The following is a 23,204-nucleotide window of genomic DNA, read 5'->3' on the forward strand; positions in this document are numbered from 1 at the left end:
TTCGTTGTATGTGTATATATATATATATATATATATATATATATATATATATATATATATATATATATAGTTTATTTTGTTTCTTACATTTATTGTGTACTAGAATGCAGCAATAGGAATTTAGTAAATTAAATAATTATTTAATTAAATAAAATAGATATTAAATGATTTCCATAATTATATGTATATTAAATGATATCCATAATTATAATTCTCTTTTTGTAGAAACTAATTAAATCCGTTATTAATGTCAGCAATAACATTCTTTCAGAATAAATTCGCATGTAGGTTTTTATATATGAGTTCGTATTTTGTTTTAGGACTCACTCACTTAAAATACAATAAAGTTGAATGGAATATAAAGAACGGGAGTGTATTCTACTCGAATACACTCTCATTCTTCTAGATATGAATTTATTCTAAAAGAATATTATTGTTAACATTAATGACGAATTTAATTAGTTTCCATAAAAATTATTATAAGTATGGATAGCATTTAATATACATATAATTAATACTAAATTCTTATTGGTGCATTCTAGCACACAATAGATGTTGGAAACATTTGAACCTACCTCTCTCTCTCTCTCTCTCTCTCTCTATATATATATATATATATATATATATATATATATATATATATATATATATTAATACAAATGTTATAATAGATGTTTTTCTATTGTTATGTTACTAAAAGTTGTAGTTCATATTTTTGTTCATACATTTTGTTACCCGTTATATTATCATTCGTTTGATATATAATTTACAGAATTTTAAACGGTTTATAAAATTATCAAATAATTGTATATATCATAATGACTTAAAAATTAAAACTATAATGTTTAATAAAACTAATATGTTAACTATATGTTTGCTTTACTACTAACATTTGGTTTCAAAGTAGAAATATTAAATAATAACTTGGTAAAAGTTATTATTTTAACTATATAATTGTATTCCCGCGATTCACCTAGTTAACCAATAAGATATTACTATCGTTAATCTAATATTTAACCAAAACAGATATGGACATTACACGTGGACAAATAAGATCAGGAGAAGGAGTCGGCTAACTAGAAATGCTGTACGCATCTAAATCCTACTGAACAGGAGAAGGATTCCTACATGTGTAGATGATGAGTTATCATGCAAAAACATGAAAACGCATTTCCTTGTGTGAAAAACCAAAAGTTGATTATTATTTTTTTTTTGAAGAAATTATTGAAATGGTCCCTATGTTTTTTGAAATTTCATGTTTGGTCTCTAATGTTTTTTTTTGCACTTAGACCGTTCATATACTTTGATTTTATTGCGAATTTCGTCCCTAACACACCTCAAAAGACTATAATACCCTTACTTTTTTTTCATTTATTCAATAAAATTAAAAAAAATGTTTAATAAAGATTGGGCCCCACTCGCACCCATCATCTCCTATAACAGCCCCTCGTCAAAATCTCTCCTTCGTTCCACATAAAAAGCATCATGATAACCCACCATCGGCGACGTCCGTCTACCACCAGTTACCTTCTCGCCAGACTTCCCACTCAGGCATCTCTCAGATAACCGACCACAACGACAAGTTTACGACGGTGGTGGTCTTCAATGATGGCGAATTAGATGAGATGTTCATCACCGAAGAGAAGGGTTTCCAGATCTGCAAACAAGATGTTCAGACAAGGTCTTCGGATCCTTCTCCCCGTCTCCTTCGGGCTGATCTACCTCCTCACCGCTTTCTACTCTTCCCTCTCGGTCTCTCCAGATCTAAATTGTTTTTATATACAGGGACTTGGAATCCCATAATCAAAAAACAAAAATTTCTATTTATGAACATGTTGTTTCTATGATTTTGGAGTTTCAGGTGATGATGAAAATTGAATCTCAGGAAAAAAAAAAAAAAAAAAACAACTTTGCAACTTAAATGTTATTCATAGATGGAAGTTCTTAAATAAACCTTAATGTCCTTTATTTTGGTGCTTGATTCAAGCTTAAATTGTGTGTGTTTTCTCTTGGGTTTTCGAATTTGTTGCTTTCAGTTTTGATTTTTGTTTCGGTTTTGTTTGAATTTGATGTTGGTGGTGAGTGGTTGTGGTTAGTAGAGGTGACAAGGGAGTGTCGACAGTGAATGGTGGAGGCTGCCGGAGGTGAAAGACGGGTGAAAGAGGGTACGAGTGGTGGTGGATTGGATTATTTCGAATATGATTTCAGGTTTCCAAAGGTCGTTAGCGGGTTCTGGTTGTCTTCGGAGGTCGTCGGTGGAATACGGTGGTCACCGGTGGTTTTCAATGGCTGGTGGTGGGAGTGGGAGTGAATTTGAGATTGGGCCCCACATATCTATAAAATATTTAATTTACTTTTTTAAAATTATAAATAAGAAACAAAGACTGAAAAGAAATATAAAGGGCAAAAAAGTATTTTCATGTCGATCAGGGATAAAACAAAACGCAATAAAAATAAATTATAGGGACTATCCGAGTGAAAAAAAAAAGTTAATGACCAAACACAAAATTTTGACAAACCACATTTTTAGTAATTTGTTTTTTTTTAATCCAAAATCCTTCGAGTTTCAATGTCCAAACAAAAATCCAGACAGCGTACGGATCATCCGATTGCCGTACTGCCGGTTTTATCCGGATTGTTTAAAATCCATTTTTTTATGCACCTCTACTTCTAGTTATTTTACATTTTTGTTGTTTAGCATATTAACTTAATTTCTAAAAAATTATAACATACATTATATTATTTTTAATTAAGAACATCATAAATACGGTAGAAACCAACATCGCAAGTCCGAAAACGGCAAGCATTAATCCAATGGGAAGGCGGTTGTTTTGACGGAGTTAACACACTCCTAAATCGTGCCGAACTGTCTATGGCCGACAAGTAAATTATTCCTTTTTTCCTTAAACAATCAGGTAATATTTATTTATGAAAAAAAAAAAAAGACCACGCATTTAACACGTATAAATTGTTAACTTGTCCCTTTAGGTAACCAGGTGTTCTTTTTTATTTTATTTATGGATGCCATTTAATAACCAAGAAAACACATAGATGATAGAAATATTTTATTTTAATGAAAACCAATGTATAGATAAGTATAAATATCAGAAATGAGACTGTTTTCAACAAAGGGGTTCTGATGCAGTTTCCTTGCACTTTCTTAAAGCATTTATGTATTATAAGAGACGCAAGCTACCGGTACTAAGATTGAAATTCTTCCATCTCATCATCCTCAACTGAGCATCCTTTTGCCTTGCATACGAAAAGTTCCAAAAAATGGTTTCCGAAATTGAATCCCATTGTGACATTGGAGGGATGCTATATAACATAAGCACAATTACACTTACTATAGCCCAAAAAAGATGGCGTCGAGCTTATTTTTCCATTTACTTCTCAAACACTATGTTATCCATCGCCAAACTTCCCCGCTACCCTATTTCCGGTATAGTTGCAACACCTTCATATACTGCTCTTAAAATCAGCATCCCAAAATCTATAGACCAATTTGCAAGCATTGACCAAACAGACCTCACAGATTTGGTCAAATCCAAAAACTTGGAGATCCTTGGAAATTTAAATGGTGTCACAGGCTTGGCTGAATCTCTACGGACCAATCTCGAGCATGGAATCAGTGATTCCGAGATGGAAACACGAAAAACCGCATTTGGTTTCAATACTTACAATAAACCACCCCCGAAAGGGTTTGTTTACTTTGTGGTGGAGGCTTTTAAGGACCCCACGATTCTGATATTACTCGCATGTGCAGCACTTTCGCTTGGGTTTGGAATCAAAGAAGAAGGGGCGAAAGAAGGGTGGTACGAAGGTGGGAGCATCTTCGTGGCAGTTTTTTTAGTTATTGCTGTTTCTGCGGTTAGTAACTTCCGGCAAGAAAGACAGTTTGACAAGTTGTCAAAAATAAGTAATAATATAAAAATCGATGCAATACGAGATGGAAGGCGACAAAAGATATTGATTTTCGATGTGGTGGTTGGAGACGTTGTGATTCTTAACATCGGAGATCAGATTCCGGCGGACGGATTGTTCATCGATGGTTACTCTTTGCTTGTGGATGAATCGAGCATGACCGGAGAAAGTGATCATATAGACATTGATTCCATCCGGAATCCGTTTTTGATTTCCGGTTCAAAAGTGGCAGACGGGCATGGCCGAATGCTTGTGGTATCGGTCGGAATGAACACCGCTTGGGGAAAGATGATGAGCTCCGTAACCGGTGATTCCAACGAACAAACGCCGCTACAAGCTCGTCTTAATAAACTCACGTCTTCAATCGGGAAAGTCGGTCTTGCAGTTGCTTTCCTTGTTCTTGTGGTCATGTTAATCCGGTATTTCACCGGAAACACAGAAGACGAACACGGGAATCGGGAATACAACGGGAAAAGGACAGATACGAACGATATACTCAATTCCGTTACACGTATTTTCGCGGCGGCGGTGACGATTGTTGTGGTGGCGATCCCGGAAGGATTACCGCTAGCTGTTACACTCACGCTCGCTTACTCCATGAAACGAATGATGGCGGATCAAGCCATGGTTAGAAAGTTGTCCGCCTGTGAAACCATGGGTTCCGCCACTGTTATATGCACTGATAAAACCGGGACCTTAACCATGAACCAAATGAAAGTTACAAAATTCTGGCTCGGCCTCGATCTCATTGAAGACAATTCCTCTAATTCCAATACAATAGATACGCAAGTCATCGGACTTTACCATCAAGGAATCGGTTTAAATACAACCGGTACCGTTTACAACTCCGGAACCGGAATAGAGTATTCCGGCAGTCCAACCGAAAAGGCGATTTTGTCATGGGCGGTAACGAATTTGGGTATGGATATGGAGAAACTGAAACGGGATTGTACCGTTTTGCATGTCGAGACGTTTAATTCCGAGAAGAAACGGAGTGGGATTTCGGTTACGAAGAAAGAAGATGACACTGTACACGTCCACTGGAAAGGAGCTGCTGAAATCATACTAGCAATGTGTTCAAATTATTATCAGAAATCCGGTGTTCTAAAGCCTATAAATCACGAAGAAAAGACACGCCTCGAGAACATAATCCAAGGAATGGCAGCAAGCAGCCTGAGATGCATCGCCTTCGCTCATAAACAGATTCCAAATGGTACGAATTACAAAACACTAAACGAAGAACAATTGACATTGTTGGGAATTGTAGGGATTAAGGACCCGTGTAGACCAGGGGCAAAAGAAGCCATAGACGCATGCAGATCTGCTGGGGTGGAGATCAAAATGATAACAGGTGACAATGTGTTCACAGCAAAAGCCATAGCTACAGAATGTGGGATTCTGAAAGGAGGTCAAACGGTCAACAAAGGTGAAGTGATAGAAGGCGAGGAGTTCCGAAACTACACAGACGATGAAAGAATGGAAAAAGTCGATAATATAAAAGTAATGGCGAGATCGTCTCCTTTTGACAAGCTTCTAATGGTGCAGTGTCTTAAAAAGAAAGGTCATGTGGTTGCAGTCACGGGTGATGGAACAAACGATGCACCGGCTCTAAAAGAAGCCGATATCGGGCTTTCAATGGGGATTCAAGGAACCGAAGTGGCTAAAGAAAGTTCGGATATTGTCATTTTAGATGACGATTTCGCTTCTGTTGCAGTTGTTTTAAGATGGGGTCGGTGTGTGTACAACAACATACAAAAGTTTATTCAATTTCAACTCACTGTGAATGTTGCAGCTCTTGTTATAAACTTCGTTGCAGCTGTATCAGCTGGTGATGTCCCGTTAACAGCTGTCCAACTATTATGGGTCAATCTGATTATGGATACTTTAGGTGCACTAGCACTTGCCACGGAGCGACCCACTAAAGAACTGATGCATAACCCTCCCGTGGGTCGGGTCGCCCCGCTTATAACGAATGTGATGTGGAGGAACTTATTGGCACAAGCTATGTATCAGATAACGGTTCTTTTGACGTTTCAGTTTAAAGGTAAATCGATCTTTAATGTTGATGAGAGAGTGAAGAATACGATTATCTTCAATACTTTTGTGTTCTGTCAAGTGTTTAATGAATTCAACTCGAGGAAGCTGGAGAAGAGGAATGTGTTTCAAGGGCTTCATAAGAACAGATTGTTTATTGGGATTATTACCGTGACTGTTGCTCTTCAGATTGTGATGGTGGAGTTTTTAAAGAATTTTGCAGATACTGAGAAACTGAATTGGGGGCAGTGGGGGATTTGTATAGCAATTGCAGCATTGTCATGGCCTATTGGTTGGTTTGTGAAGTTGATACCAGTGCCAGATAAACCGTTTTTAGACTATATACGACTAATACGAAGGTGGATTTGGTAACGATCTGGATGGAATAAGTCCCCTGGGGAGGGGTGAATTGTCATTCTTTATAAGTATAGGGTTATTTGGCATGATTACTTGTAAAATTTAAATATTAGTTATTACAATTATGTATACAGGTTTATATTTATGAAACTATCATAACATTGTTAATTGGTATTATCTGTCTGCAACTTCTCCATCTACCGGTTCATTTCCAAAAGAGAGAATAAGAGCAAAACAAGTTTATTATGCAATTTCTATACTTGCATTACAAATTGAACAGTAATTTATAAGGCATATTAAGTTCAAAACATTACTAATAATCATCATAATAATAAAAAAAAAAAAAAAAAAAGTTCTCTTTTCCAAGTTGTAATTAAGGGTGAAATTTGTACCTGAAGAAATACAGCTATGTAATTTGGAGGCTCCATGCACCTGTAATCGTCCAATGTAAAACAAACATGAAGCTCAGATAATTGGAAGAAAAGTTGCTTCCAGAAACGTTTAATAAAGAGAAAATCAGAAAACCACTCGTCTCAACAGACATCCTTACAAAGCCATTGACAATTGCTCAATTCCAAGAAAGCTAGGTGCTAGTCATTCACCACATCACATCTTCAAGGGGCATGTTAAAACAAATGAAATTGATGTGTCATCACTCATTGACAAAGAGGATGATGACATGGACACACAGCTAAGATTTCAGCTTTCATAATAGATATCTGTTATGAAATATTTGGCTATTCAGGAATAGTGGGAAAGCAGCTTCATTCTCTTTGATCATTAGTACCATTGTGTACTATCCTATCTTATGTAATCTTGTGTAACAAAAGTCACTATCCATTCTCTTCTTCTCATCTCTGCATTCATCAACCGTGAGAACAAAGTTCAGTTTATTAGAGATACATTCTCTCCTTTTTATCTCAAAAAGGTTATAGCTTATAGGACATAGGTACAACGTTATCAACATCGAAGTTGCTAATTACTAAGTACCCATAGAACTTAGGTACTCAATATTTCCTTCTGAAACACTTGTGAGATTTCCGATCACATTCAACTCACGTATTCCTGAACTACGTACCACAAATTGAGATATAACCTTGTTTTTGCTCAAGTAATTCCATGAAATTACGACTAATTTAAATTAGATATGACAAAAACACGTCTCGTTATGTACATATCTGCAGTTACGGTTATCAAAGTACTACGTATCGATTTTAAGTTGCAAAATACCACGGTTTGGAATCGAGCTTCAAACATAACTAAGTTTTCCTTCTGAAACACTTGCGAGATTTCCGATAAATTCATCTCGCTTATTCGTGAACTCCCTGCCTCCGATTGAGATAAATCTCGTTTATACAAATGTAATTTCATGAAATCACATATAATTAGTGGTAGATATGTCATAAACATGGTTTCTTATGCGTGTGGTTTACAGTGTGTGTGTGTGATGAAGGAACGATGGCGGATATACCTTGAATCACACAGCGATCGTAATCTAGAGAGGATACTTGGGTGAAATCAGATGAAGAAGATTGAAGAATCGTTTTGGGGCTGATTGCATTCGGGCCTTGGACCATTCGTAGGTGAGAGTGTGAGATTGTCATGACTGGAAAAAACAGATTTAACGCCATGTTTGGCCACTTTGGGATTATCGAGAGAAGTGAAAGGAATAGGGAAGAAGGATGAGTAACAATTCGTTAATACTTTATTTTATTTTTTATTATTTAATATAATATAATTTAATTTTAATAAGTGAAAAAAAAAAGGAAGAAAATGAGTAACGATTTGCAAAAATTTCTTGTTTGGTTTCTATTTTTTTTTTTTTTTTTTTTTTTTTTTTTTTTTTTTGTATTCTGGGCATCCCTACTTTTATTATTACTACACGTTTGGTTCATGCGTCGATTAGCCGTTATTCTCCTCCGTTAATACACTTCACGTGATTGGCACACAAGGGTTAATTTTGGCATTTTGTTCAAAAACCCTTATGAATGTTAAGATGAAAAAAAAAAAAAAAAAAAACATGTCCAATATCTATCTTGCTATCTTCTTCTCTACAACTTCAAGAAAAACCCTGATAAATCAATAAATCAGGAATACTTTAAATGACAAAACAAGTTAAGTGCGGAAGAGTAAACTTAACAGTTGATATATAAAATGATAATGAAAGACCATATGCATAAATAAATAAGACATGATGAACAAAAGAGCAATCAAATATATATCTTGAAAGAATGTCATAGAAAGATGATGGAAAAGTGTAAGGAGAACCACAAGTCAGTTCCCTTTTTTTTATAGACACTTATGAGGTCAATCTTGTAAATAAGTACCAACACAAGCTCGCCTAAGATGATCTGCAACAGTTAATAATTAAGCATCTTAACTAACTATAGTATAATAACGGATACTACTAAAAGACAAAATACAAAAAAAATCAACTTCTTCTGATAATTATCTTCGAACAACTCAACTCGTCGGTAACACAAGTCTTCGGTCAACAGCTAAGAAGGATCTTTTGCGGAGGGTCACTTCAAGATTCAACAATCTTCCCTTAAGTGACCAAAGTCGCTTCAATAGAGGTTTATGAACTCTCTAAGAACTCAGCAACCTTCTTAATTGTAAATCTTCAGATGATAATAATTCATCCATCTACTTCACAATCTTTGTCTTTATACGTGTTGAAGCTTAAGGAGGCTCCAAGGCTACGTTCATGATGCTCTTCAAGAAACAGTTAAAGTAGCGATGCTTTTGGCTTAGTTTGAAGAACAAATTCTATGATGTATCGTCCACTTTTAATATTGTTGGATTAAGGTGTCTAAGGTCCTAACTAAATTGGTATAATGTTGATAAATAAAAGTAAAGTTATTTTTGGATTGCCCTCATAACCAATAAATTGCTTAGATTGATTGTAGGATATAGATAAATGATTTATTAATATATTAATTAGAAATAGTTATAATTAATTTAGAATTAATTTTGGGTAATTTGAATTAATTAAAGGTTGAAGGACTAAAGTTGTAATTGTTCAAGAGTTTAGCAGAGGAGAGGTTCCAGAACCTTCCTCCTATGGACAGTTTTTTTTAGACCCTTTAGGGTTTTTGGAAGCCACCTAGATAATCAAGGAACTAGATAACTATAACATCCCAAAAATCAAGGTAAATTTTCATTTTCAAAACCAAGCTAAAACCCTTAAATGTTTACAAAACATAGTTTCCAAAAGTTATAATCGTGAATCAGAGTATCCCAAAATCAAATATCATAAAAATCTGAAGGATGTGCACGATCAATCCTTCGCCTTGCCCATGTCCTCTAAAGTATCTGAAACCATAACAACCAAACTGTAAGCCAAAGCTTAGTGAGTTCCCTTAAGATACTGTACACAACCATACAAATAACAGCATGCATATATATATATATATATATATATATATATATATATATATATATATATATATATATATATATATATATATATATATATATATAAGCCTTCAGCCTGACTGGACCGCCTCTCAAGCACTAGTACAAAAATGACCTACGGTCACACTTTCTGAAAAACGGCCTGTGACACTTTTTATTAAAAGTGTGGCCAAAGGTCGCTAAAAAAATTTAGAGACTAATTTTGGATACATTTAAATTAGTTCGTGTGGCCATTATATAGATAATCAAAACTTTAACCACACTTAATTATACCAACCGTGACAAATATTAGTCACACTCGACCACTGAGGCCATAAGTCACAATCAGCCACAGGTATCGATTAAGATTGTCATACTTTTTTTATGAGAGACAGTAGATTAACGTATCGTGACATGAGTTAGTTCTATGTGTGTTTGTAACCTGGTGCCTATTTAGCCACATAACAGACAAAGTAGCTAAAATGTGATACATATGGTCACACTAAATATTTGTGTGTCCATAGGGCGGTTCTGTACTAGTTGTACTTAGTTAACGCAATAAATTAAAACAAGTTAGTATTGGTTACTTATGGTCATGTATCATTTAGGGTAAATTACACCATTAGTCCCTCGTGCACATGCCAGAAAGCGTGTTTAGTCCCTATTTTCAAAAATTAACTCGGACCGTCCCTCATTCGTTTAAAACTTGCACGTTTCGTCCCTCTGGACATAAAAAGACCATTTTGCCCTTATTTATTTCTTTTTTAATTTTCTTTTTATCTGTTTATTATTTTTAGATTAAAAAAAAAGAAAAAAACAAACCCCTCCCTGCTCCCCCCTCCTACGTATTCCTCTACCTTTGTCCCCCATTCTCAGCCACTCCCAAAGTCGGCGAAGCCCCATCAGCCCCACCTTCACCTTCACCCAAATGTGATAAACCAAAATCGAACCAGTCGATCTTCATCCTCCTCCAATCGCCTCTATCAAACCCTAGAACTCAAGAAGGAACTGTACATGGAATCATCAACAGCACCACCATCGCCGTTGGAATCATCAACAACACCACAATCACCACCACCATCTCATATCTCCACTCAACCCTAAGTAGCCTCTCGTTTTAACTGTTCTCAATTTGCAGCAAATTAGAATATCGAAAATAGAGAAGTAAGTTGCGATTTATCCTTTCCCCAATTTCCTTTCTACTTCTTTGAATTTAATCGATCATCTTTCTCACTCTGTCTCATAGACTGGCAACACCTCCTGGAATCACCACCAGTCATTACTCAAACCTCAAAAAATGAAACCTGAACCTGCAAATGAAACCAAACTAAACCCTAAACTTATAAATCGAAGATGATGGAGATTCAGATCGGAGAAGCGGGTTCAGAAATTGAGGGATAGAGATGGTTGGCTTCGAGGGTAATATAAGGCAGGTGGTAGTTGTTGTTTGGAGTCAATGAACTGATGATGTTCGAATGGTGCAGGTTGTACGAAGGTGGTTCCGACTGTGGTGGGTTTTCCAATTTTGAAGGTATGGTTTAAATTGGGTGTTGGTTGCAGTTTATGATGATGAACAGGAGTGCAACAAGGGTGTTCCGATGGTGATGTAACCCGACAAAGGAGGAGGTAGGAAGCTGGTGGTGGGTTTTAAGGTGTTATAAGGTATATGTTTGACGAAGAATGGTTGAATTGGGAAGTTGGTGATAGATGTACGGTGTTTGAGAGATGCAGGTGGTGTTCATCCGATGATTTGTTGGGGTGGGGGCATGAAATGGGGCCATATTGTTTTTTCTTTTATTTTAAATTAAAAAATAATAATTATAACATTAAATTAAATGGTAAAGAAATATAAAAGGGCATAATAGTCATTTTAGGTCTCGCAAGGGATGTAGCTCGCAAATTAAAACTAATGAGGGATGTAGCGTGCAACTATTAACCAAACGAGGGACGTTCCGAGTTAATTTTTGAAAATAGGGACTAAACACGCTTTCTAGCATGTGCACGAGGGACGAATGGTGTAATTTACCCTATCATTTATTATGTGTGTCAAAATATTATGAATTGGCTTTAAGAAGAAACAAATATTGTGTGTGTAGGTACCATTTAGTTACGATTACAGCTATTATATGTGTCTATATGTAAATATAGACACATATGTAATGTTTATTCTGGTTGTACTATTGTATTTGGAAGACTCTTAAATTTGACCATAATTATCTTTGATATCATTTGGCAGAATTAAAATTGAACAAAAAGTTCAATCATGGCATTTTACAAAAGTACATTGCTTATTTTGCAATTAAAGGGTTGTATAAAATAATGAAAAAAAATGAATTGCAGTTTTGTAAAGTTAGAAACAATTTATGAAGAAAACAAAAAAAACTAAAAATAATAAAAACAAAAACAAATAACAATATAGTTGTGTTGAATAAGAGCTATAAGAAAGGACCAAATTGCCCTTTTTGTCATCTATTATTTTAATTGCACCAGATCAGACACCATTAAAAATGAAAATAATACAACTTATTTTAACAGAATAGTATGATAAATAAATGAAAAGAATACAACTTTGTCTAACATTGCATAACGAAAGTACATTACTATAACATATAGTTTATGTTATAACATGTCATCCACCATTACAGTAAAAAACTGAAGAAAAAAAATAACTTTGAGTTATAACAATATTACACCAGAATAGTTTGATGGTATAATATGGTAAAAAAATATTAAGGAAAGTACATCGTCATTTTTTGTCATTTTCTTATTCTCCACGTAACGCTAGGATGAAGGTTTGGCCTTTCCCTTCTACAAACAAAAATAAAGATCATTAAATGTTAAAAGAAGGAAAAATATTATCGCTACAAATGTAATTCATGACATTAAGAAATACATACCGTACGTATAACAATACCATGACAATCAGTACGAAAATAATCATTTTCCTTCTGCAACTCAAGTGTGTCTACACGTGGCAATATATTATCATTCTGAGGAACTACAGTACTAAATTATTCATCTACATCTTCATATGTATCTCTGTAATTTTTGGGAGGTGTATTGAACACAATAGACATTTTTTGATCGAGTGGGTCTATGACATAAAATACTTGTTGTGCTTGTGAGGCCAATATGAAGGGATCACCTTTATGGCCTAATCTTTTTAGTTCAACTAGTGTGTACCCCAATTTATCCCTTTTAACCCCATTTCTATTGTCAACCCAGTCACACGTGAAAATTGGAATTCGTTTAAAATGATAATCTAGTACCCATATCTCTTGTAAAACACCATAATAAGTGTTTTTGGCATATGTTACAACTTCTTTACTGATGTGTGTGTCAGTTGCAACGACACTAACCCCACTGTTTTGGTAAACTTTACCTTCACGAGCTTTTGTACGAAAAATATATCCATTGATAGCATATACATCGTATTTAATAATGTTCTTATTGGGTCCATGTGAAATCCATCTCATTGTCTCTATTATACTTTCTCTACAGCCCCCCTAACTCTCTCTCTACCTGAATTGTAATTAGATAATGAATTTAAGATATAAAGAAATACATAACAAAAAACACAACATATATGAAATGAATATACCTCCTTTTGTAACCAATGACCAAATGTACTACTGTGCTCTTGTTCTAGTTGTGCCTTTCGTTTAGTAGGGTGTTGATGTTGCAAAAAATCCATGTGTCGTCTGTCAATACGTTAATGTTAATATTATAACAAAAAAAACATACATGTAAAAAAACTTACTTGATATACGGGAGTACTTCAGATGTATTTTGCAATACAAAGAAATGTGCTTTTCTGAATAGTTCTGCGGAAACTTCTACCGATTTAGCAGCTGATAGAGGAGTACCGTCCGTAATAGAACTACTATCTACACCTATCTGAATTCCACATGTGTTATGATTGTCAGGGGGAATACCAACAGTATCCATCTTTTTGAGGAATTCACTAAAAAACTCAATCGTCTCTTCTGCAACATTTTCTTCTGCAATGCATCCTTCTGGTCTATTTTGGTTTCGCACGTGCCCCTTAATAACCTTCATAAACCTTTCGAACGGGTACATCCATCTAAAGAATATTGGACCGCATAATTTACTTCCCTAGTTAGATGAACGATTAAATGAATCATCACATCAAAAAATGATGGTGGAAAGTGTTTCTCAAAAAGGCATAAGGTTACACATAATTCCTCTTGCAACTTATCGAGCTCATCCAGTATGATTTCTTTGCTACACATTGATTTGAAAAACAAACAAAACCTTGTAATAGCAACTCTGGTGGGTGGAAGCATAATATATCGAATTGCTATGGGCAAAAATTGTTGCATGAGCATGTGATAGTCATGTGATTTTAGTCCGATCAACTTCCTATCCTTCAGACTCACCAAACTAGAAAAATTAGAACAATACCCTTGAGGAACCCTTAAGTTGTATAAAGTCTCACAGAATTTGTCTTTTTCCTCTTTTGTCAATGTACAACCTGCTGCGGGAAGTGTTGTGTTGTTCCCTTCTATCTTGGGATGCAGCTCTGGTTTTAAACCATAATGAACCAAATCCAATCGAGCTTTATAACCATCTTTCGTCTTCCCGGGAACGTTCAACACAGTTCCGGTTAAACTCTCGCCCACGTTCTTTTCGACATGCATAAAATCTATACAATGTGGAATCAAATTGTTGCGCCAATACCTTAGCTGTATATACCATATATTGAATTTCTTCCAGTATGTATTATTTTGCTGGCCCACATCTGAAGTACCCACTTTGCGTGATTTTCTCTTTTTTTATTTATCTTCCCACCTCTTCCACTTGTAGATTGTTGGATTTATGCCTCCTTGCTCTTAGACACCTTTCCCCGTTTATTAATTATAAATTTGACCCTGTTATATACTTCCTCCCCATTCATAGGTTCTGGAGAGGGTGAGAACTCTTGTTGTCCATTGAATGCCTTTTTTTGTCTTCTGAACGGGTGATCATATGGTAGAAATCGTCTATGACCAGCATAACTCTGCTTTTTCGATTCAGGGAGTCTAATGTAGTGTGTTTCTTCGCCACACACAACACAACCTTGAAATCTGCTGTATGGACAACCACTTAATGTACCTAGAGCAGGATAATCATTAATAGTCCATAACACTACTACACGTAGTTTAAACTGCTCTTGTGCATATGCATCGTATGTTTGAACTCCAATATCAAATAATAATTTGCAGATCATCAATAAAAGGTGCTAGGAACACATCAATATCGTTTCCTGGTGTTCCCGAAATCAATAACGAAAGCATGATGAACTTTCTCTTCATACACAACCATGGTGGAAGGTTGTAAATGACAGTTAAAATAGGCCACACACTATGACTCCTATTTCCTCTATTCACATCGAACCCGTCAGCCGAAATGCCTAGCCGCAAATTTCTTGGCTCGCTAGCAAAGTCAGGATATTTGTCATCAATGGCAGCCCATGCTGGTAAATCAGCTGGGTGACTTAAAACACCAATATCCACCTTTATGTCTGTTGTGTGCCATGTTAAATCTTTTGCAGCAGTCTTAGACTGAAAAAGTCGTTTCAAACGCGGAATAATTGGAAAGTACCACAAAACTTTTGCAGGAATATTTTTGTAAATTTTATTTTTTTGTTCATCGACCTTCCATCTTGATTTACCACAAGTAGGACATGCTTCCATGTCTGTGTATTCGTCTGTAAAGTATGCAGTTGTTGACACATGCATGTATCTTAGTATACCCTGAACCCATTGCCTTGAATGCTTTTTTGGCCTCGTATGTACTAATGTACATTTCGTTACCTTCTGGTAACATACTTTTGATCAAAACCAATAATTATGTAAAGCACTTATCTGATACTCCATACTTACTCTTTAAGTTGAGTAGTTGTATGACTGCAGATAATTTTGTGAAATTAGGACACCCTTTATATAGGGGCTTCTCGGCATCTTCAATCAGTTCTCTAAACTTCTCAGGGTTCCCAATAAAATTTTCTTCTACAGCTTCCGCCATCTCTACTGTTTCTGCAGCATCTGCTGGCATTTCTGTGTTCATGGTGGTCGAATCAACAACTTATGACGTGTCCATGTCAAAATTATGTTCATATATATAATTTTTGGGTGGTTCCTCTGTTTCTCCATGCTTATTCCAATTCATGTATGTTTGATCAATTCCATTCCTGAATAGGTGATCATCTACCACATCCACCGAATGAGATATGTGGTTTACACATTTGACACATGGACATGGAATTCTTATCTTTTTTTGGTATCTACAGCATCCATATTTTTAGAAATCTTGTAATTATGTACTGCATATTTCAAAAATTCTGCAACACCCTTTACATACGTTTCTGATGTTCTGTAGGCTCCCATCCAAGACTTATCCATATCCAGTTTATAACAGCATCAACAAGCAATATATGTTTCCTGTTCATTGAAGCATTTTAACAAACAGTTGGTGTGCATAAACGAAAAAGATCACATTACAATTAAATCCAATAACTGGAAACCAAATACTTGTTAATTGAAGAATATATAATGAAACATGACCAAACGAAATAGCAAATATTAATATTCTGAAGGTAATTGTTTTTTATGTCCTTGTATAAATTAAGGTAGTATGTGTACCTGTATGAATTTCATGTTGAAGTATCAATTCGTGGTTGAAGTATAAACGTAGTTGCAATGCGTTTGTAGTAAGCAGAAAATGATTCGATGGGAATGCATATAGTCTAAAAATTCATATCTACGCAATAGGTGTGGATGATCAAGGATATATCGAGAAAAAAAAAAGAGAAAAAAATTGTTCCTAATAGGGTTCGAACCCATGACATTCCAAAATATACCTTTAACTACATTTACACTTACCAACTGGGGTGTCTGACTGTTTGTAAGTTATTAGTTTACGAAAAAAACATAACAATAAACTAAAAGAGAAACATTTGCCGAAAATACCCCTGCTTCCTCTAGAACTGATCTAAGATAACCACATTTACCATCAATCATACTTTCCTCATTTGAGACAATATACTTAATTGTGGTTGCACATTGTTTTTAATTACCCTTCACACTTGGAAATAAAAACAAATGACAAAAATACCCCTGATTCTTCTCACACTCTTATTGTTTAATTGTAGTTATGCACATCATACAACCTATCTGACCGCTCTTTGGGCCTTCGGCCTGACTGGACCGCCTCGCAGGCCTTCAGTCTATCCGAACTGCCCCGGGTATCTTGGCCTTTAACACAAAGCAGGACCGCCTCAACCCCAACAAACCATAACATGTCGACATATACAATAGCAGTCAATTGTTATTTGGATTGTTTATTCGTATTTAATTTATTTTATCAAGTTTGATTGCAAGATCCATATGTGTTAAGATTTTTACTTATTCCTTATCGTTGAATTAATGGTGTTTAGATGACCATCTAGCTGTGTTAATTTGAATCAAAGCTGTCCACTAGTGTTTTGACCAAAACCTAGGGTTTGGAAATAAGTGATGAATTTTAATGTGTATGCATGAGTAGACGACCAATCTATGCATGATTTAATTCCTATGACCATTTGCTTAATATGAACTAAATACTGATTCGGATGATTGTTTGTTCACTTGATCAATGGATAAATAGTTGTGTTAAAATCAAATGATTAGTTATCTAGAACTAGAGCTAGTCATTTTAGGAATCGGTGAACAAGAATTAATAAATTTGTGTGTGCACTTATCTATGATTTTAAGATGTAATTTGTCTAAACCAAAGTGCCTGAAGAGATTTGTCTTCGATCAGTTTATCGATATTTGATGTTAAGTGGTTAATATGTAGCGCTATTAAGTTGAAAGGCCGATGGTCGGCTTGGAGTAGTGGCAAGGATGCCACGTGAGAATGAGCCATTTTAAGAGAGATGCAGAAGTTGGGTTGTAAGAACCTGAGTTGATTGAGAAAGCGGAGTCGGCAGTGCAAGGGGTTTGTTCTGAAGCGTATGCTGCAGTAGGCTTCGAGGACGAAGCCTAATCTAAGTGGGGGAGAGTTGTAACATCCCGAAATTTCAGAAGTTCAATGAAGGGCCAAAAGTGTAAATAAAAGAAGGGACTCGACGAGTAGGTCCGCTTACTCGCCGAGTCGGAGCGGGATTTTGTCGCAGGTTTAAGTGGCCAATTCGCCGAGTCGGCGGCTAGGACTCGACGAGTTGGTGGCCAACTCTAGGTTGCAATCAAAGAAAACATCGACGACGACAGTGAGTTTTCAGAAAGTAAACCGATTTTGTATTGCAATCGATATTAGGCGGATGAAGATTATCGTGTCAAGAATAAGTCTTTTATTCCAATATCACTTATGTGGACCATAACAGAGGATGAAATACCAAATTGTTGGGAAGGAAATCTCAAGAAAATATGGCTGGATTTGGATAACGGTAGTGACGTGTATTCTATTGCTTATTGTTTGCCTCCATGTGCGATGAATGATGGGGGGTTAGGTATGTGATGCATTACATTCTTGTTAATATGCTTATTCACATGATTTTTTTTTTGACAATTCCAATTTTTGTTTAATTTTCTATGCAATCTAATTGGTTTGGGTATTAGGTTTTTAATATGAATTCGACTAAATAAATTGAAACACAACTCAACCTTCTAGAACAAAAGTGTATACAATTAATGTCTCTTTTTTTAGCTATCGTTTCATTCAAATTACGTTTAATTATTAATTGTTTTATTTTAGATTCTAAAATGTTCATATATGATTTACACTTCTCATATCATATTTATTTCAGGAATTTAATAATTATGATAGATAATCGACTAAAAGGCTCTATATATTATGCATGATCTATGTTTAATCCATAAAAAAAATAGGAATGGTTTTGTACTATAATGATTTTCTGTTTGAAATGGAAAGGTTTGATCACCTGCTACTTTTTGTAACATTTTTTTGCAAAAGAATCCTATCATAATGGTTCATACAAATATTTTCAGAATGACACAAGAAGCTTACCCACAACCAAGTGTAGTTGCAGTAATTCCATCAGCAGCCCCATGCACAACCTCTCCTGCAGCATAGTACGGGACCTACGACCATATTCTATTAGAATTTTTAGTTTTATTCTTTTAGAATTGTAACATCCCGAAATTTTAGAAGTTCAATGAAGGGCCAAAAGTGTAAATAAAAGAAGGGACTCGACGAGTAGGTCCGCTTACTCGCCGAGTCGGAGCGGGATTTTGTCGCAGGTTTAAGTGGCCAACTCGCCGAGTCGGCGGCTAGGACTCGACGAGTTGGTGCTGAAGAGAGAAAACCCTAATCTTAGGGTTTTCACCCTATATAAAGAACATTATATCCTTCCCTCAGCCCCCTTGCTACCCTGAGAGTTCCAGCAAACCCTAGTTCGTGTGAAACACCATTGATTGAGGAGAGTGGAGCTTGGAAGAAGATTTTGGTGTAAAAAGCTTGAGGAGATAGAAGCTAGCATCAAGGGGCTTGTGTAGATCCAGAATCTACATTAATTGGGCACATCTCAGAGGTAAGAAGCCCTTATCCTAAGCTATTTCCTTTTTAGATTCATCCATGGTGGTTGATTTGGGGTTCCTTAGCTTGTTTGTGATCCATTTCGGGTTAGAGGCTAGATCTGAGGTTGCAACTCCGGATCTAGGTTAGTTTTGAGCTATGGAAGCATAAAGCACCATCCTTTGGGATTATTGAGGGGATCCTTTGTCTTAAACCCAAGCCCTAGAGTGATTTGGACCTTTAACTCCTTGGTTTCACGTAAAGTTTGCAACTTTACGTAGGGGTTATGCCCTAGAAGGGTGGATCTACAATTTGGAACCCCTGCATGGCTAGAAAAGCCTCTGTATGGATTGAGAACTGAAGAGACTCGGCGAGTCACATGGGTGAACTCGACGAGTTGTATGAACATGTGCATGGACTCGACGAGTTGAAGAACAACTCGGCGAGTCTGTTGAAGATTGCCTTGGACTCGGCGAGTCTGTTCTGGACTCGACGAGTCTGGGTGCAGAACCCCAATCTTTCTGGTTAAACCTCGAAGCAGTGAGTCGGGAGGTGACTCGGTGAGATGAGCAGGATGGGACTCAGAGATCGTTGGACTCGACGAGTCTTGGGGTGACTCGGCGAGTTGAGTCGTGTTCTAAGAGTTTTCAGAGTATAAGGACTCGACGAGTCAACGGGTTGACTCGGCGAGTAGAGTCAGTTATGAAGGTTGACTTTGACTGAGGATTTTGACTTTGACCAATAGTTGACCAGTTTGATTTCCAAGGGTATTATGGTAATTTTGGTATTTATGGAATTGGTTCTTTGGTAGTGTTCTGTGGTGGAGATCGTGTCGGTGGTCGGAGCAGCTTGGTCTTATCTTTTTCAGTCGGCAATTGTAGGTGAGTTATCCTCACTATATCGACAGGGTCTACGGCACCAAGGCCGACCCTTTATCGGATGGAAATCCGGGTATTGTTTGTTATGTTATTGCTTTGCTAGATCTACATCCTGGTATTTAGGATGGTGTTATGTTAGTGACCTGGTTAAGGTCGGTACCCGGTATATAGGGTAATGTTATGCTAGTGACCGGTTAGGTCGGAATCCTGGTTAGGATGTTGATATGCTATGTGATCTGTTAGACTGTTTGTCTGGTTAAGGATTGTTATGTGATTAATTGTTATGTGCACATGGTTGTTTGACGGGGGTTGGGTTGAGGCGGATCCTGCTTTGTGCTGTAGGCCAACATACCCAGCGAGCGGTCCGGATAGGATGAAGGCCCCAAGAGGGCAGACTAGACGTGCCGAGGCTCGGTGAGTGGACCAGGCCGACTGAAGGCCCGGTGTGGGCGGACCGGTCAAACTGTAGACTCAGAGAGTGGACCAGGTGGATTGAAGGCCCGGTGCGGGCGGACCAATCACACTGTAGACTCGATATGCATGGCTAGACTCGGAGGGTGGACCAGGTGGACTGAAGGCCCGGTGCGGGCGGATCAGTCGCACAGTATACCTGATGTGTATGGCTGTTCTTATGAGTATGTTTATGTGTGGTTGGTATTTTGGGGGTAACTCACTAAGCTTTCAGGCTTTCAGTTTCAGTGTATTGTTTTAGGTACTTCAGGAGATCGTGGCAAGGTGAAGGCGTGATCGTACCGCTCCTCATGTTTTATGATTTATATGATATGGTTCTGGGGGATACTCTGATGTTTAAACTATTTTGAAAACGAATTGTATGAACGTAATGGTTTTTGAATGATTTAAAATGTTTTAAATTGGCTCAAATTTTATGGGTGTTACAAGTTGGTATCAGAGCCTTGGTTTGAGTGAATTGGAGGAACATTCGTGTGGATCCAATCTCAAATCAAGGAGGGATTTTCAAAATGGTTTTCAAAAGGTTTTCAAAATAAGTACAGGAGGATGCAGAGGGTACGATCAGCCAGAGCCAGTAAGTAGACCCCAAAATACCATACAAGTTATTTGATTATGTGATATGTTAGAACAACATGCTAGTGATAGGCTAGGGAATTTCAGGAATTACATGATAGAATTGCCTGATTATGTGATGCCTACTAGCCTAGGGTTTTCCTTATATGAGATATTCAGCTTTCCTCTAGGAGTAAGGATCGAGTGGTGTGTATATGGTTAGAGTGTTGTGGTGATACTTGAGACAAATATGGGTAGGTGTGGAAGGTAGTATGGGCCCGTACTACTGAAAGCACAGGACACATACGCGTATCAAGGAAGTCACAACTCTCTAGTGTATCGGCTATGAGATAGTTCCCCGGGCGGGTATGTGATGTGTCTAAGGGTCTTGTTGGTACATTGCAGTATGGTGATTACGAGACGTTTCGGGGCAGGATCCGGTTCGGGATCGGGATCAGGAGAGGGTGGTCAGGATGGACCAGTACCACCCGAGGTCATTGGTCAGATGAGTACGGATGAGTTGGATGCCAGGATTCGCGAGATCATGCATGATGAGGTTGCTGCCATGTTCAGGACTGAGTTGCCAGAGATGATTGGGTCGATCAAGACCGCCATGGTGGAGTATTTTGATGAGCGCTATGCAGCTCTTGCAGAGACAGCGGCCGCGGCAGCCGCATCGGCTGTGACAGCGGCAGGGGGTGGAGCCGGTCGGGGCTTTCAGTATCGGGATTTCGATAACACGAAGCCCCCTGCCTTTGATGGAGTTCAGGATCCTATCATTGCTATGAGATGGTTGTCAGACGTGGAGGGTTGTTTCTTCACGTGTTCATGCCCTGCGGATCAGAGGGTGAGGTGTGCTCTGAACCTTTTGAGGCTCGGGGCGAAGGATTGGTGGAGATTGACTACAGGATCTTATTCTGATGCGCAACGGGCTGCGATTACTTGGGATCAGTTCCGGGAGATGTTCAGTACTCGTTATGTTCCGCAGGTTGAGAGAGAGAGGTTGGCTCAGGAGTTCCTGGAGCTGAAGCAGGATTCAGAGTCGGTGACGGAGATCACCAGGATGTTTACTGAGGGGGCGATGTTTTGCCCGGAGTTTGCCTCGGAGCAGGCTCAGATGTCCCGATATCTGAGTATGCTCAAGAGGGACATCAGGCAGTTTGTGTCCATGCAGAGGTGTGATACCTTGTTAGAGCTGCAGGAGGCCGCCAGGCGGCGGGAGTTAGAGATGGAGTTGCAGTTACGAGAGCAGAGGCAGGCCCCGGTGCAGTCGCAGCCGGCGCCGAAACGGTTCAAAACCGTTGACTCCAGGATTGGGGGTCAGAGCAGCCACACTTGCGAGAAGTGTGGGAAGGGTCGTACCGGAGTTTGTAGGTCCGGTGGTGCGTGCCGCAAGTGCGGGAGAGAGGGGCATTATGCGAGGGATTGCCTACAATCAGCCCCGGTTCAGGATATGAGGATTTGTTATCATTGCCATCAGGTTGGGCACTTGAGGGCCAACTGTCCACAGCTTGTTGCAAGACCGGTGCAGGCTCCAGCACCGGCCACTTTGAGGATTACGAGTGGAGGTCAGGGTGGAGCGGAGCCCCCGAGGGCTCAGGGACGCGCTCTCCAGCTTACAGCAGAGGAGGTCAGGGCAGAGCCAGATGCAGCTGCGGGTATGTTTCCATCTTGTTATCTTGTTATTTGTGTGGTATTGTAAATCTGTCTGCATTGTTCCGCGTGTTCGTAGTATGATTTAGGATCTTAGTAGTTAGGAGTTGTAGTTAGCATTCAGGAGAATTCTTGGTCGAAAGATAAGGTATATGATCTCGTTGCTAGCAATAGCAACTGCGATGCGAGAAGTGTTCAATTGAGATTCGAACTCCCTTGGAGTTCGGGATGTGCGATGACGGGAGAGTGTTCTGTGGACGTTTCTCACTCCGGAGGGATTTAGTTCCGAGAGAAGAGGAGGGAAACTCTATCAAGTAAGGTCGATCGAGTTATGCCGGTTTGTCAGCGGAAGTGAGTAGTTGGTACACTAAGTGGGGAGAATTGGAAAATTCTCCGGTAAAACAGCAAGTATCCAGGGTTGGT

The 23,204-nt window shown here is 37.9% G+C and overlaps 2 protein-coding genes and 1 long non-coding RNA gene across 4 annotated transcripts; 1 reads left to right on the top strand and 2 right to left on the bottom strand.

The window, feature by feature from the left end:
• The first annotated feature begins 3,127 nt into the window (after positions 1 to 3,127).
• On the top strand, positions 3,128 to 6,483 carry LOC145114477 (putative calcium-transporting ATPase 13, plasma membrane-type). The gene has a single exon (XM_079050489.1). The coding sequence runs from the start codon at positions 3,277 to 3,279 to the stop codon at positions 6,328 to 6,330; it is 3,054 nt and encodes a 1,017-aa protein (XP_078906615.1). The 5' UTR covers positions 3,128 to 3,276; the 3' UTR covers positions 6,331 to 6,483.
• A 92-nt stretch (positions 6,484 to 6,575) lies between these two features.
• On the bottom strand, positions 6,576 to 7,994 carry LOC145114478 (uncharacterized). 2 transcript variants are annotated; one of them, XR_013711040.1, is made up of 2 exons: positions 7,787 to 7,994; positions 6,576 to 7,172 (listed from the first exon to the last, which is right to left on the bottom strand). It is a non-coding gene; the product is annotated as an uncharacterized LOC145114478 (long non-coding RNA). The 2 variants fall into 2 exon arrangements; XR_013711039.1 differs by having other exon boundaries at positions 7,546 to 7,994.
• Positions 7,995 to 13,206: 5,212 nt separating this feature from the next.
• On the bottom strand, positions 13,207 to 15,407 carry LOC145114310 (uncharacterized). The gene is made up of 6 exons (XM_079050310.1): positions 15,029 to 15,407; positions 14,615 to 14,910; positions 13,908 to 14,417; positions 13,472 to 13,827; positions 13,313 to 13,412; positions 13,207 to 13,233 (listed from the first exon to the last, which is right to left on the bottom strand). Exons 1-6 carry the CDS (start codon positions 15,405 to 15,407, stop codon positions 13,207 to 13,209), a joined length of 1,668 nt encoding a protein of 555 aa, XP_078906436.1.
• Between the last annotated feature and the right edge of the window lie 7,797 nt (positions 15,408 to 23,204).

The sequence above is a fragment of the Lactuca virosa genome, chromosome 5 (genome assembly GCF_052849685.1).
Source record: "Lactuca virosa cultivar CGN04683 chromosome 5, Lactuca_virosa_CGN04683_v6, whole genome shotgun sequence".
In the NCBI taxonomy this organism is placed as follows: Eukaryota; Viridiplantae; Streptophyta; class Magnoliopsida; order Asterales; family Asteraceae; genus Lactuca; species Lactuca virosa.